The following is a 14780-nucleotide window of genomic DNA, read 5'->3' as shown; positions in this document are numbered from 1 at the left end:
TCTTTAGGACCGAGCGTTGGTCCACATGAGGACTACTGGTCCCAACAAAGTTTATTTTAAAGGTTTATATTGGAAAAGGATCAAAAACCTGCAGTAAACATCATGCAAAACTTGATTAACTCACTGGCCTGAGCCTTTGGGGCTCATGCCAGGTTAAGATAGAAGTGCACCATCAAGGGCAACCCGAGAGCCGAGTGGTTAGGGCGCGTACCACAGTTGCTGGTTTGACTCCTGACTGGACCGACTCTTTCCTGCATGTCACTCCCTCTCTCTCTGCCCCTTTCCTGTCACTCCCTACTGCCCCATTGAAAGCCCCAAAAATATCTTTAAAAAGAAAAGAAAGAAAAGCTCCATGAAAATGTAATATTTCTCAATAATGTACAGGTTATATGTGTGGGTCCAGGTCCGGTTCCAGACCCAGACCGCGGTTCACCTATTAGTGACCTCTGAAATAGACCATAGTTAGTCCTAGAAATGATCAAAGTTCGGCAAACTAAGTAATGAATATATTTACAGATGTCTTTTTAAATGTGGAAAGTTAATTCCTTAAAAAGTCACAGCAAGGATGGAGATGGGGGAGAATCTGGACTCAGGGGGGTGAGGAGAGAGAGGGAGAAGAGAGAGAGAGAGACCAGGAACAGCTGTACTGTATGTACCGTTGTATTCAGGCCCTTTCACTTATAGGTGTAATGTTGTTATCAATAGCGGCAGCAGCAGTGAGAGGACAGAGAGGAGGAGCTCAAACTGTGGAAGGGAGAAGACACACAGTTAATGACATGAAGTGCTGTGATATAAACGCATGAGGTGGGAGAGATAAGAAGAGAAGAAGTGTTCAGTGCATCATGGGAGTTTCCCCAGCGGCCTCGGCCTATAGCAGCTTAACTAAGAGATGGTTCATAACTCACCTGAGCCACCTCTAACTGTAAGATTGATCAAACAGGACAGTTTGTAGAGAGGGGGGGTCAGCCTCCTGAACCCAAACTGGGAGCTGGTTCCACAGGAGATACAACAGAGCTCGGTCGTGAAGGGCTTTGTACATGAGGAAAGGGATTTTAAAGTGTCTTCTGGATTCACAGGGAGCCAATGCAGAGAACCCCTAGTTCCTGTCAGAACTTGTGCTGCAGCTTTTTGGGCTTTTCACTGAGATACTGGGACATCCTGGTAATAAGAAGCCACACTAGTGCAGTCTAGAGGTGAAAAATACAAGTACTAGTTTTCTATGTAGAGAAATTGATCACAGTCGGGGGAAATATGGCATCAATCAGAATTATCATTCAGAAATTGTCTACAACACACTTAAATTAAAATTAGTGAGGAATCAGCCTGAAATTAATACAAGCATCAAAGAATCGGATGCACAAAGTGACTTTTTAGGTAAAACATGTATTACTACACACTACTAACAAAGACTGACACGATAACACAGACAACAATGATGAGCCCAGCTGGGACGCACTCCTTCATTGATTTTAACTTCAAAACTTCATCACTTTTTTGTTTCCCCTGGAAACACTTCCATTGTGTCGTGAGTATTTGCAGCTTGTTTGAGTTGTGAGTATTTGCAGGGGATTTCTGAATTTTCTTGTGTTTTGTGTATTTGCACGTGCTTTCTTAAGTTGAGGTGCATTGACCTCTCAGGGCCACCGTACAACTGAGTCTAATAGCGAGTTAAATGCAGAGCTGAGGCTGTCGTTGTCAACATCTTTGAATGTTTAAATCTCCCACTGTAAGAATTTTATCTTTACTACGAACGAAAAGTTCAAACTTAGTTCAGGGTTAGGGTTGATTAATGAGCCTGAGTTAGCTGTGAACCCTGTTTCAAAACTTTTCCATGACTTTTCAGTGACCCATAATATAATGTTCATGACCAGGTATGGAGGACCAAAACTGCCAGAATGAAAAATACAGAAGTAATTAAATGACCCAATAAATAAATTAATGTTCCATTAAATGCTCCAGAAATAATAAATATAGACATTAGTTAATTCATAAATTGTCATAAATTGTCATATAAACTGATATATAATTCACCTATTTATTTACTTTCTCATCTAACTTTTTATGTTATTTATTCATTCATTCACTTTTAAATATATTTAATGAAGTATTTGTGTATGTATTGTTTCCATGTGTGTTTCCTGTCATTACATTGCCCTTTGTTACAGAAATAGCTTTACAGGCTTTACTAAGTCCGGCACTGGCTTTTCAAGCATCAGGGAAAACTGAGACGACTCGCTAATGTATAATTAAAACTGTATTATCATCTCAAAAAAGGGCCTTAGCAGAAGAAATACATCTTACCCCACAAGATATGATATAACCACTCAAACGTGCTTTAGTGTGTTTTAATTATTTACTGGTGCAGCGTGGCTTTCCTTTGAGGCTATTGTGTACTGTTTGGCACAACACCACTGTGTACACTGCATACACAAATTTACAGAAAGAGAAAATGTTGAGTTCCACACTGTCATCTTAAACAGTTACAGACCTTCACACGACAGCCATAAGAAAACAAAGCAAACAAGTAACATTTAACCACCATGGTTTGAACATCCAGGTCCACTCCTCCAGATTTTTAAACTCTTCCATCATGTCCTTTTCTGAATCTGACAGACTTCCTTTTTTTTGTTGTTGTTGTGTGCTGCAGGCTGTTTGACATAAGTCTGCCTTCTCTGCAAATTCATGGGCAGACTGCTCAAGATGTTGACTGTCTGACTCGAGTTGTTTTCTTTTTTTTTGCTTCAGTTCTGGAAGTTCATCTTCCAAGCTCTTCCTTTTGTCAGCTCTTGCTTTGCTTTCTTTTTCTCTCCTCTTGTAGTCGGGGTAAGCCACGTAGCTTTGTCTAGCGCTTCAAGCATCGAACATCTGAAGCTCCTCGGTGATGCTGACTTTCTCGCTGCCCTGAGCGGCAGCATCAACCCATTATGCAGCTGACTTGAATATTCCCTGAAAACCCTCACTCCACACTGACTTGTCCATGCGACATGACACCAAACGAATCACCTTCTTGCGCCGCCCTGGAGTCGCCTCCATGCTCACTGTCAACGCAGTTTGTTGCTTCCTGTTTGCTCCTGGAGAAGTTGACAGTGTTCACGTCACTGAACATCACTGTTTGCATGAGCCAAGACTAAAAACTTATGATCATATAAATGTATTTGATTTGATTGGAACATCAAGAAGAAAACAAGACTAACCTAAGACAGCTCAGGGCTCAGGCCTTACACCAAATGATATGAATGACAGTGAAGGTCAAAACTCCAGCAACACTTTCAGTAAACAGGAGAACTTCATTAGAGCGATGGCCAGGATGACCCTGATGAAGGACCTGAGTCGAGACACGTTGGTCTAATAAAGTTCTTTTTCCGATGCACCTTGGAAGTCGGTGAAGTTGTGCCAGAGACCTTATTTTTTGCTTCCACACATTTATTCTGAAATTGGAAATTAGTCTGTGACAGTGAAATCGCCTGAAAAGTCGTTTGGTGTAAGACTGGCTTTAATGGCATCGTTTCCCAGCGTGCTAAGAGTTTAATGTTTCCAAAACTCATTGCATCTGTTGCTTTGTGTGTCACACACACACACACACACACACACACACACACAGTGAGGATGCACACTCTTACATATTCATATGCACACACACATTTTATTATGAAGGGGATAAATCTATAGCCAGGAGCGATGATAATATCATCTGATTCTGAAATCAGGATGAACTGAGGCAGGAGATGAAGAAAAGAGAGACTGGTGTGTGTTTTAAAAAAATAAAATATGGATGTGAGTTCATTAGTGGAACGGATTGATGTTCATCAGTGCTCCACCGAGGACACAAGCAGAAGTGATGACAGCCTCTGTAGCATCTTCACACTGTTTAAACCCCCACCCCCCCTTATCAGTCCATCTCCCTCGCTGCTTCCCGCCTGTCTCCACTGCTTAAATTCAAGTCAAAGGGGATTTTTTTTTCCACAGCATTTAAACACAGTTTACATCAGTGGAACATTAACATCATGAACACCCTCCTCCACTTCATCTTTAGAGGTTCACTGTCCAGTCATGCTTATGTAAGGCATTTCCTGTAAATGAGTTTGATTTTAATTGGCCTGGTTGAATAAAGGTCAATTTATACCCCCCCACCCCCACCCTTCCTCCAACTCTTGTTTATATACTGTACTTCCTCACCACTCCTGCTTGTCAAGCAAATTCTCGCTGAGTAACATTTCAAAGAGCCATCACACTAATTGCTTGCTAATGAGTAGACAGTTGCGGGTGTGTATGTGCACACGTACACTGACAGATATACACACACACACACACACACACACACACACACACAGCTGCTCTGGGTGGAATATATTTGCATGTCCTCGTTCAAACCCGTCAGCAGATGAAGGCGAGGGGAGGAGTGTCGTGCAGGAGCGAACTGGTCCGGTCCTTGATGAGACGCTTGGTCTCAACCAGAAATAGACATGAGCGATGTAGATAATTGGCTATTAGAGTGGGCCTCTCATGGCTGGTGTGCTGTGTTTTTTTAAGTGTGGGTCCTAAAGTCTGAGACTACTTTGGACCCCACTGTGTGTTGGTAAATGTCTGCTGAGGGCATACTGAGGACAGAAGCAGGGTTAAAACACTGCGTTTTGAAGAACATGAAAGAGGTCTGCTGGAAAATGTAATTCACCACTATGAATACAAATCCTTACCCCGACCACACTTTTCCACCGTTCCTCCTCCCAATCATAGATTCCCTTTATTGCCCATCATGCCTCTCCCGAAGATTGCACTTCAAAGTCAAACTTTCTTCGACTGAACTGGCTTCTTCTTCTACTTGAAAACATTTGAAATAATGAAAAGGTAAAAAGGCAGAGCAATATATTTTTCCCCACAGTGCCTGATGGTCCTGTGAAATGAAATGAGGTAAAGTCCCCTGAGGTGTTTTGAGGTGAGATGGGAGATGAAGGACTAGAAGTCGGGATAGTTTTATTGGCAAATCTCAACACACAAACCCAGACACACACACGGTTATGACAAAAGCGGGAGACGCACACAACCAAACCAATCAACAAATGATTTAGTTAAAAATATTGAATAAATCTAAGAGGAGAACTTTAACTAACTGTGGCGTGTGTAATCAGTAAGATCAGCAGTGTAAGTGGGTGCATGAGTAAAGCAACAAACACCCACCAAAACCAAACAGTTGCCTCAGGAAGGAGAGGGAACCCGAACAGAGCTCCTGCTCTTTAAAAGGAGCACGGGGCCACAGGTGTGCCAGGACTGCTGATGAGCCCAGGTGCTGACGACCCTACTGATGACCCTTAGCCACGCCCACCTGCAGACCCACCTGCAGACCCACCTGCAGAGAGAGCAGAGATACAATGGTCACCCTCACTTTTCTCCATCGTTCTCTATTGTTACTTTTATTGCTGTTGTTATCTCAGACCTGTTTGCAGGCCCCAAATGTTTCAAGATCATTTTGGAATTTAACCTTAAAATACATCAAACAACAATTTTTGTGGTCACCTGACAACTGGAAGTCAGCACGAGGACAATAAACCTGTTTAAACTGTCTTATAATAAACTGCTGTTACTGTCATTGGACTGAAATAAAGTATAAACAACCTGTTTAAAGTTGATCATGAATTACAGTATATTAAGGAGCGAAGCCTCTTGGATAAATAAAAATCATATCAGGAGTTACTGTTTGTTTATAGTACTGAATGCCAGGTGTAAACTAGGAAAAGCTACCTCTGTGTTTGTGTGTGTGTTTGTGTAGAGGCAATAAGTGCCCTTGCTATCTCACACACTCACACACACACACACACACACACACACACACACACACACACACTGCAGTGTGACTGCTCGTACTGTAGTTCAGCAGAGCTTGATTTTTTTGCTGGCACATAAACGTTTAACATTCGATATAAAAACCACAAAAGGCCTGAATGTATTCTACAGCATAAAGTATATAGACACAGACACAGGCCTGTGGCTGTCAGTGCAAGGAAAAGTAAATCACAATAAGTGGACCAGTGAGGAGCATCAGAAACACTCATAAATACTGTTTTCATAAACAGAAAAAATTTGTTTTCACTCCAATTATTTCAGCACATTTTCATCCATTTTAATCCAGTTTTTTCTTGTGTGTTTGCTACATATCAGTTCAGCTTTAGATATGCTGGCTTTGATGCTCTGTATTTTTTCATATACTGTACATCGTTCCCATGGAGCCTCAGGCGTTGAGTGTGCAGGCAGTATATGAGGAGCAGAGATTAAACCAACAGTCAAACCGACTGTCCACAAGCACAAGCAGATCAATATCTGGTCCATAGGCAGCCGGAGCTCAGCATCGCCCCCTGTGGAACATGCTGTACTGCCACTCAAGTCCATACTGCGTCCCTGTAGGAGTTAGTTAATATTTGATTGTGATGTTAAAAGCTTTGGTGAAATGATGGCTCAGCATTGTGGCGATTGCTGATTTAAGCATTTCACAGCTTAATACACACACAAAGAACATACAAATATAGAATGTACTGACTTACATAAACATAACGACAACGCCTGCTGCCGGAGGAAAACTTAGCTTCTTAATCCCTCCGCAAAAATGCTTGATGTGGAAATTTTCTACTGTTGCACTGACAAATGCCAATACAGTGGGATATGCCTGGGTCCTCGGCCCAACTCTGGCCCATGTGCTTCCATGTCTGGGCAGATTGCAGCTGTTGTCCTACGGTATTGACAGCCAGAAGATTCTGTGCGTGTGTGCCAGAATGGTGCAGATGTGGAATTAGCATCCGACAATCATGCTGTATCTGGGCCAGATTTGGGCCGTAGAACCAGGCGTAACGAGCATGTGGGCCAGAACAGTTTCAGCCCTCATGGGTATGGGTATGATGACCTCTGCTCATGTCATCGTTCAGCAGCAACTGCAAAGAAAGTCAACTGAACTCACTGATCTCAGCATTTCATCATGGTTTTCATGTTTTATCATGTACAATTTTTGTAAAAAAAAAAAAAAAAAAAAGATTTTACATTTAAAAATATTTTTAGACAAACATCTGATTTTACATATAAAGAAAAATATTTCTCGAAATGTCGAGCAAGTTTATCAGGCAGAAAACTCCATACAGATACTGTAATGCACGCAAGTGCTGGTTTTAAGTACAGACACAGTTTTGAAGTTTGAGCATTAAACACTGTAACACAGTGAAGTGGTGAAGCACATCTCAAACAAACAAAACAAAAATCTTTTTAATTACGTAGTCAGAGCAGATTTTGCTTCCCATAAAGAACAGTTTCAGCCCTCATTTATTTGTCTGAAGGACATGGTGAGATGCAGTGAGATACTCCTTGTCATGAATTGATCCTGCCTCCTCCACAGATCAGTCTGATTGAAATTTGAGACGCAGCATCATGAGGATCTCCAGTCAGTTTGAGAGAGTGTGTGGGATGGAGCTCTCAATCATGTTGTTTTATAGTTGCACAGATAAATAATACAAGCAGGAGACAAAGAAGGATGCTGATCATCTGTATTGCTTGCAAGGAAAGTGAAAGAGATTAATCAAAGTGTTTTATAGGAAGGAGTATAAGTCACAACTGTGTGGAATACTGTTATTATCTGGCTAGCCAGGCTAGTTCCTGCAAACTTATTATTATTGTGATTTTTATGAACTGAGTCTGACTCTTTGAGTACATGCCTGTGTCATCTACCATTAAAAGAGGCTGGGAGGTGCACTCATGTATATTGGGCTGTAATAGACTCTATAGCTTTTCCTTGTAGCTTCTGGAAAACTATCTGCACAGAGCATCAGGCCGATTCTTCACCTGCTTTCTCTCCAAATACAGCACAAGGACAAACCTGTGCTATGTCTATTCTGTTTCATCTTTCCTGAGATGTCAGCACACTCTGCTGTCATAAATAAAATAAATCTCCTGTGAGTCCTGTCACTTACCTTGTGTCTGTTTGCCTTCTTACAGAGGGAGAGACTGCGAAACATTGAGAGGATCTGCAACCTGCTGAGGAAGGTAAGCAGGAAAGGACAAATCATATCTCACCTGTGTCATGCAGCCTCTAGATATAATCAGTTACTAGTTTACTAGTTAATAGGCAAGTTAGAAAATACATAAAATGAAGTATAAAAAGGACTCCATCTTTGAGAATTCATGAAATTCAAACAATTTGTAGATGACACCCTACTTTTTAACTAGAGCTGTCACAAAATCAGATTTTTTTATTACATGATTATTGTGGCCAACAGAATTTGTGATAATGATTTTATCCATAGAAAATATGAAAAAACAAATGCTATCAGTCTAATTAATCTTTAAATTTAGTTTACTGTGTGTTTTGTCTGTTTTTTGGCAAATTAATTAGACTCAAATAAAAGTTTTGAGAGGTGAAGAGAAAGTCTGTAGCCATAACTGTACAAAAAAAATTAACATAATGGATAGTTAAAAGGCAACCAGATGAACTGATAAATAAAAGATCCATAAGGCCTAACACCTGTCATCATGATATTATCGTGTTATTCTTATTAACAGCATACAATAAATATCATGGTTGTCAGCAATACCGATGAATTGCAGTATCCTTACTTTCAACAGATAATATGATACAAGGATATGAAACCTACTTTTGGCATTCATGTGTCATTTCCAAACCCCATAAATAGTATATTTATATCCTCTTTATGTTGTACTCTACCACCAGCAATAGTCTGTCTGTTAACTTTTTCTAATTGCAAGGCTACCGCGTGAGCATTTTGTTTCCAGTTTTGGAGTTTTTAGAGCTGGATATCAGTATTTTCTACTGAAACTAGACTTGTGGTTTTTTTTAATGAATTTTTGATATGCACAGTGATGCTCCCTTTGTCTTCTTGCCTCATGTTGGACTGACATTAAAAGGGAGACAGAGAATGAGCAGTTCTGTGCTGTGCCCTGCAAATGCATGCTATCTGTTTGTGTGTGTTTGTGTGTGCAGACAGTTTGCCTTGAGGAATCAGTATAAGGATGAGAAGAGGCCCCCTCCCAGCTTCAATGTGACATCTGTTTTTCCCTCCACCTCTCTGCAGCTCAAGCTGCATCTGCATGTTTCATGCATGTGTGTGTGTGTAAATGTGTGTATGTGTGTGTGTGTCTGTTTATGCTGGAGGTTCATTAGTTGAACAGCTGATCTTGGTTATCAGTGTTGCCAACTCGAGCCCTCAGGCCCTCCACTGGCCCCTGGAGAGGACATTCTCCCTACAGTACTTATGCAGAGACAGATACACATGTGCATGAACTCACAAAGCACAATACAGTACATGCACATACACACACACACACACACACACACACACACATTCAGATACACTGTCCTTGCAGCTGTGACCTACTGTGCAGGGAGCACTGGAGGTAGATGTAGACGTGCTATCATAGTGCAGCTTAAAGGAGAATAACACCCGGATGAAGTATCGATGTCTGCCACTCCAATCTTCGAGGCCAGGGATTAGACAGCTTCTAAACCTCTGGTTAAATGTGTACATCATCAAAATCTGCTGCAACTCATGCAAAATATATATAAGACTGATTGTTGTTGAGACTGCACTGATTCAGCAGCCCTGTGATAAACTGGTGACCTGTTTGGGGAGAACCCCACCTCACACTTAATGTCAGCAGGGGTTGGTTCAGGCTCCTCTGTGGCCCACAGATTTAAGTGCTATTGCTAATGGATGAATTGTAACATTCAAACAGCAATAGGATGACAAAGTCAATCTTTTGATTGGTCAATCGCTCCACCACCATTCTGCCTAGACTGAAATATCTCCACACCTATTTCATGGATTGCCATAACATATGGTACAGTGGTTCATGGTGCACAGAGGAAGAATCCTAATGACACTGTTATGGCCCCATTCTTCATTTAGCTTCATTTACAAGTCAGAGTTTTCACTTATATTGTGAAATATCTCAACACAGCCACAGTCAGAGTGGGATTGTTTTTTCTGAGCTACATTTGTGTTACCTCACGGTCCCTCACATTAGGTCACAGTATTTTGCTTTACTCTTCAATATGTTTTACATTCCCTCAGATCCATAGAGGAAGGTTGAGCTGTATTATGACACAATATTATGTTTTATATATTACACCACTGATGGCTGGAATCACGCTGTGCAGCTCTGAGATGACATGGTTTTGGCCATTGGTGTGCTTTGGTTGTTATTATTTTGGCTGTACTCATTCCTTAACAATGGGTGTAACACCAGTTACATGCACGGGTTGTGTGTCTGCACTGAATTGGCCTGTGGTGTATTGGTAACACATCAGTCCTGTCTGATAGCAGCACTGTTGGTTCTACTGTGGCTTAACGATGCAGTACAGCTATCATACCCATATCCATCAGCATCATAGATTCAACCACAAATGCAGCCGTAGTCCGAGCAATAACCATATCCACAGCTGCAGCTTGACCCACCACAGCCAGGCAGAGCAGCTGCAGCTGTGCACACAGCCAGTGGCTGTGTACTGTCACCGTTCAGCCTTTCAAAAGTAGGAAAGAGCAATAAGTTCAGAAAGTGTCTCATCAGCTCTCCTTTTTGTCGTGTTTGCAGAGCGTTTCCCTAAACTTCAGTGTAATATTATAACGGGACTGGACCAACACACTAACCCTGGATGAGTGGGAATGCAAAAGCATTGTGATGGAGTGCCAAACTGTGCACAAGAGTTTCAGAAAAAATGAGCAATGACCTGCCTCTCTCTTAGATGCCTTGGCTTTTCTTCCAGTGCTTGTGTTGCCACTGAGCCGCTCTCTTGAGATGCAGTGCTTGACTGACAGCTCCTTCATTATCATGTGAGTTGTGTTGCACCTATTAGGGTGGTGCAATTCCAATTTTTATCATCTTTGTTCATTGATAGATTTTGTTGACGTCACCTCAATGTAACAAGGGCTCTTATTAGAAGTATCTATTTGTTTTGCTATTGCTACATTGCCAATGTTAGCATTAGCAGCTGATTACTTCAGGTATAAGTCTAGAAGAAACAAGTTCAGCATCAAACTTCATGCCTTTACTCACCAAGAGCTGTCTCCAGTGCTGGAAAGCAACCATCTTATTTTGCTTCTATTTCTATCACTTTTTCTACTTATGTTATCATACTAACCAGCTAGCCCCCACCCTGTCCGACTGCCTCGTTACTTTCCAATAATGAGTCACTGTAGCGATCATTCTGCCCTGAAGAAGTAGCTGCTCTGAGGATGTATTACAACCTCATGTATTGTAAATACAACAATGGCTGAAGCTCTTGTCAAGACTGGTAAGTAAACAGTTGTTAATGCTAATGGTAACTATGTAGCAATAGCAAAACTCACAAATGGCTTCTTTAAGAAAAGTAATTAAATATAGGCCTACCTGTGTGGATAACCCTATATTGTGCTACTGTGCTCTAGTAGTGTATATTACCAAACATGACCAAGCCCTAATCTGCAAAGTACAGCCCTTAGTTCTTTATAGTCAGTCTTTGTCAAAATATGTATTTTTCTGCATTTCTTATACTTTCTAATCTAGCACAGCAAAACCAGTAAGAAGTGGCTAAATCCTATCATCTTACAGTGTATATATGTCATCATACTGCCCAACCCTGTTCCACTGTGGGAGGTAATTGACAAACATTGTGGCTCCAGAACTGGAACAAAGAAGGACATCTTTGCCAATTGCCCCAATTGACAATTTCCTTTTTCATCAAATCCGCATGATTTCGAAGCTGTATGCACACATTTTAGAAACTATATTTTTCCTCTGTCACATACTGTGCCTGTCAGTTTGGATGCCTGAGGTCTTGATGCAGGAGGATCTGCTGCATTGTGAAGGGTTTTTCCACAGCTCTTTTTTCACTCCTCTAAAACTATACAGCTCCCTCCAACTGGCACAGTCACAGCATGGTGGTCCTGATTGATTTGGTTCAAAGCGTTGGCTGTGTTTCTTTATGTTGGCATACCTAGTTGATAGTTTCACCACAGACACTCACAAACACACACACGTGCAGGGGTATGGACACGTGCCATTTGTGGTGTCAGTGGAGTGTGTTGTATTCTGATGGGTTTTGGGCAGATACAAACCCATGAAGATGACAAAAGCTCTAAGGGATGTGTTGTGTCCTTTACTCTCTGCTGTATATGTGTGTGTGTGTGTGTGTTAGTCATTAGACGTGCAGTCTTGTGGCCTGAGCCGGCGCGTTGTCACAGCAACTGAGCGAACCTGGGTGTACTCATTAGCGCTCTTCCTTCCTTTATTTTTGGGACTGTCTCAACCCTTTTCCTCTCCCTCCTCCTCCATCTCTCTTCTTCTCTCCCCCCTTCCTCCCTCCCTCCCCCCCTCTCTCTCCACCATCCTAAGTGTAGTAATGAGTTGGTGATGGAGGATGAGCACAGCACGTAATATACTGTTTATTTCTATGGTCCCAAGGGCATTTTTTTTTCAGAATCTCTGTCATGCTGTCTTCAAAACTCAACTTTGGCTGCTTTTCATTTGTGTCATCAGGTGATGATCAAATCAGTGAATTTTAGAGTAATGTTTGCATCCCCGTGGAGAACAGTCGTCACAAGTTGTCACAGAGAGAAGAGAGAGAACAGGTTACAGTTTGAGACAGTCGTCTGCTTGATGAGAACCATGTCAACCAGCTCTCTACTTAAGACTTTAAAGAGCTGAAGGTTCTTTTCCACACGTACGAAAAACCTCAATCAAAAGCCTGCTGACATTTATAACAACACAAATTGGTAAAAATCCAGCAGCTGCAACTGCTCTGCCATGAAATCTACTTTTACAAAAGCTTATAAGTGTTCAGTTTTAGCTGACACTGTCAGAAAGGTTCTACATAATATTTAATACTGAAGTCATAGTCTGTGGTGGTGTTCCATGGGACTGCATTATGCTGAAAGGTGTTTCTAATTTTATTCTAATACATTTAGATACATGCCCTTGTTAAAAGCATAACCATGTGAAACCATGTGCTATTGTGGTCTTTTATGTCTATACTTGACCCTGGCCTAACAGCTTCTCAGCAGTGCTGTGGCTGAATACATCCAGCAGAGTTTACATGCATTATATTCTTGTCACAGAGTTGAGCTTCCCAGTTTCAGAAAACATAACCTCCGGGTGTTCTTTGAAAAAGAAAGAACTTTCTGCATTTGTTTCAATTAGTCCAGTTGACCTCAAAAAACTGTCTGCCCTCCCCACAACCTCCTCTCAATACTTCCCATATTGATTTCTGGAAATCCAAGTTTCTGGATTGTTGTGATAATTTCTAGCCTTTCCTCTGCACATTTCCTGCATGAGATGATGATATGTTGTTCGTCTCGGCTTCATGATACTGCTCTCAGTGGCCTGTGGGATGTTTTCTTATAATGAAAAGTGTGACTCTAAGGTTACTGTATGAAATTCTCCAGTTCTTCCCTATTATTACTCCCACTCCTTACCACCCACACCTTGTTTGGTATTGAATGATTCTTCAGACAAATTATTGGAACTATGTACAAAGACAAGAGTGTTAACCAGTGTTCACCAAGCATTTTCCTTTTATTACTGCAACCCCACTCCCTCCTGTCCCCTCCCATCTTCTTAATCATTCCCCACACCTCTCCTGCCTGAGTAGTCTTTCCAGTTGAGTTACAGTACTTTCTCCAGTATGTCCGTGCCAGTCTTGTAGTCATCTGCACTATTGCGTGGGTTTGCTTTTACTGAATCATATGCTGGAAAATATATGTTTTTTTCATTAGTTAAGATGCTTTTTTTCAATCATCCTACTTTCTACATCTGTTATCCCCCCATGGGCCTATTTTAATCTAAAAAGGGACGCCAAGAGGTCCTGACCAAGCACCTATATTAGAAGACTTAAGATTGGGACTGTCCTCAGTCTGAAGTTCAGCTCCTTTGGGAGACTCTTTGCCTCAAACTTTATCTAAACAATTTCTGTTTCAATTTTCTGGGTTCCTGGGCATCTTAACTGCACTATTACGCATTCTGAAGTTCGTGATGGTGCAGTGGTTAGCACTGTCGGCTCGCAGCAAGAAGGATCTGGTTCCTGGGGCCGGGTGCCTACGGGAGAGGGGTGCAATCCAGAATGGATAAGTGCTATAGATGATGGATGGATGGTTCCTTCATATTGACAGAGTTAAGTAGACTGGAAATTACACCCTTGCAGCCGCTAGGTACTACTTTGTCTACTTTTTCTTTTCCCACAAACATAATTTTCTTTGCTTATCCAATTAACAGGTTTCCATATCCCAAGGCTCTTGCATACTTCACAAACTTGTCTTCTAACTATTTTTATTAGCTTTATCAGATCGTTTTTCTTTACTTTAACCTTCGTTTTCAAATCTTACTACTACAATTGGCAGCACTACCTTTCATTCCTTCTCCTTGCCTTCTCTTTCCACATTCTCAGTTCCACCTGTGCTAACTGTCCTTTTTCTTCCTCTTACATATTCACCCTCATGGTCCTACTCCCTCTAAACACCACTCCCCTTCCTCTCTACACTACTATTTCTCTATCCTCACTATATAGTTTATGCTGCAGCTGTCAACATCTCCCTCCCTGCCATTGTGTCAGGGTTTACAAGGAACGGCAGAAGAATATTGTTCTGGACCTATATAGGCCATTAGTCAATGTCCCCACACAATGTTCCCCACAATACCCAATCCTATACCTATAAAACCTTGTTGTCCTCAGCACAGAAAAGAGGATTCAAATGCATAAATGGGAAATAATCTCACTAGGTTAAAAAATCTAAGTCTTTACTTGCAAACTTTGGTCAGTA

The 14780-nt window shown here is 41.4% G+C and overlaps 1 protein-coding gene across 4 annotated transcripts in view; it reads left to right on the top strand.

Moving 5' to 3' along the window:
- Positions 1-14780, top strand: part of cnih3 (cornichon family AMPA receptor auxiliary protein 3) — an 85970-nt gene that overhangs the window by 22568 nt on the left and 48622 nt on the right. For all 4 annotated transcript variants that reach the window (XR_011691066.1, XM_071478542.1, XM_071478543.1 and 1 more), the window contains exon 3: positions 7969-8016. Coding sequence is in view for 3 of the 4 variants with exons in the window: in XM_071478542.1 (XP_071334643.1) it covers positions 7969-8016 (48 nt within the window). In the remaining variant the exon portion in view is untranslated. The remainder of the gene's footprint in view (positions 1-7968; positions 8017-14780) is intronic.

The sequence above is a fragment of the Trachinotus anak genome, unplaced genomic scaffold (assembly GCF_046630095.1).
Source record: "Trachinotus anak isolate AG129_WGS33_773 ecotype Australia unplaced genomic scaffold, CSIRO_AGI_Tana_v1 ptg000005l, whole genome shotgun sequence".
Taxonomy (NCBI): domain Eukaryota; kingdom Metazoa; phylum Chordata; class Actinopteri; order Carangiformes; family Carangidae; genus Trachinotus; species Trachinotus anak.
Note: the sequence above shows the minus strand (reverse complement) of the source record. Positions and strands in the feature narration are given on the sequence as shown.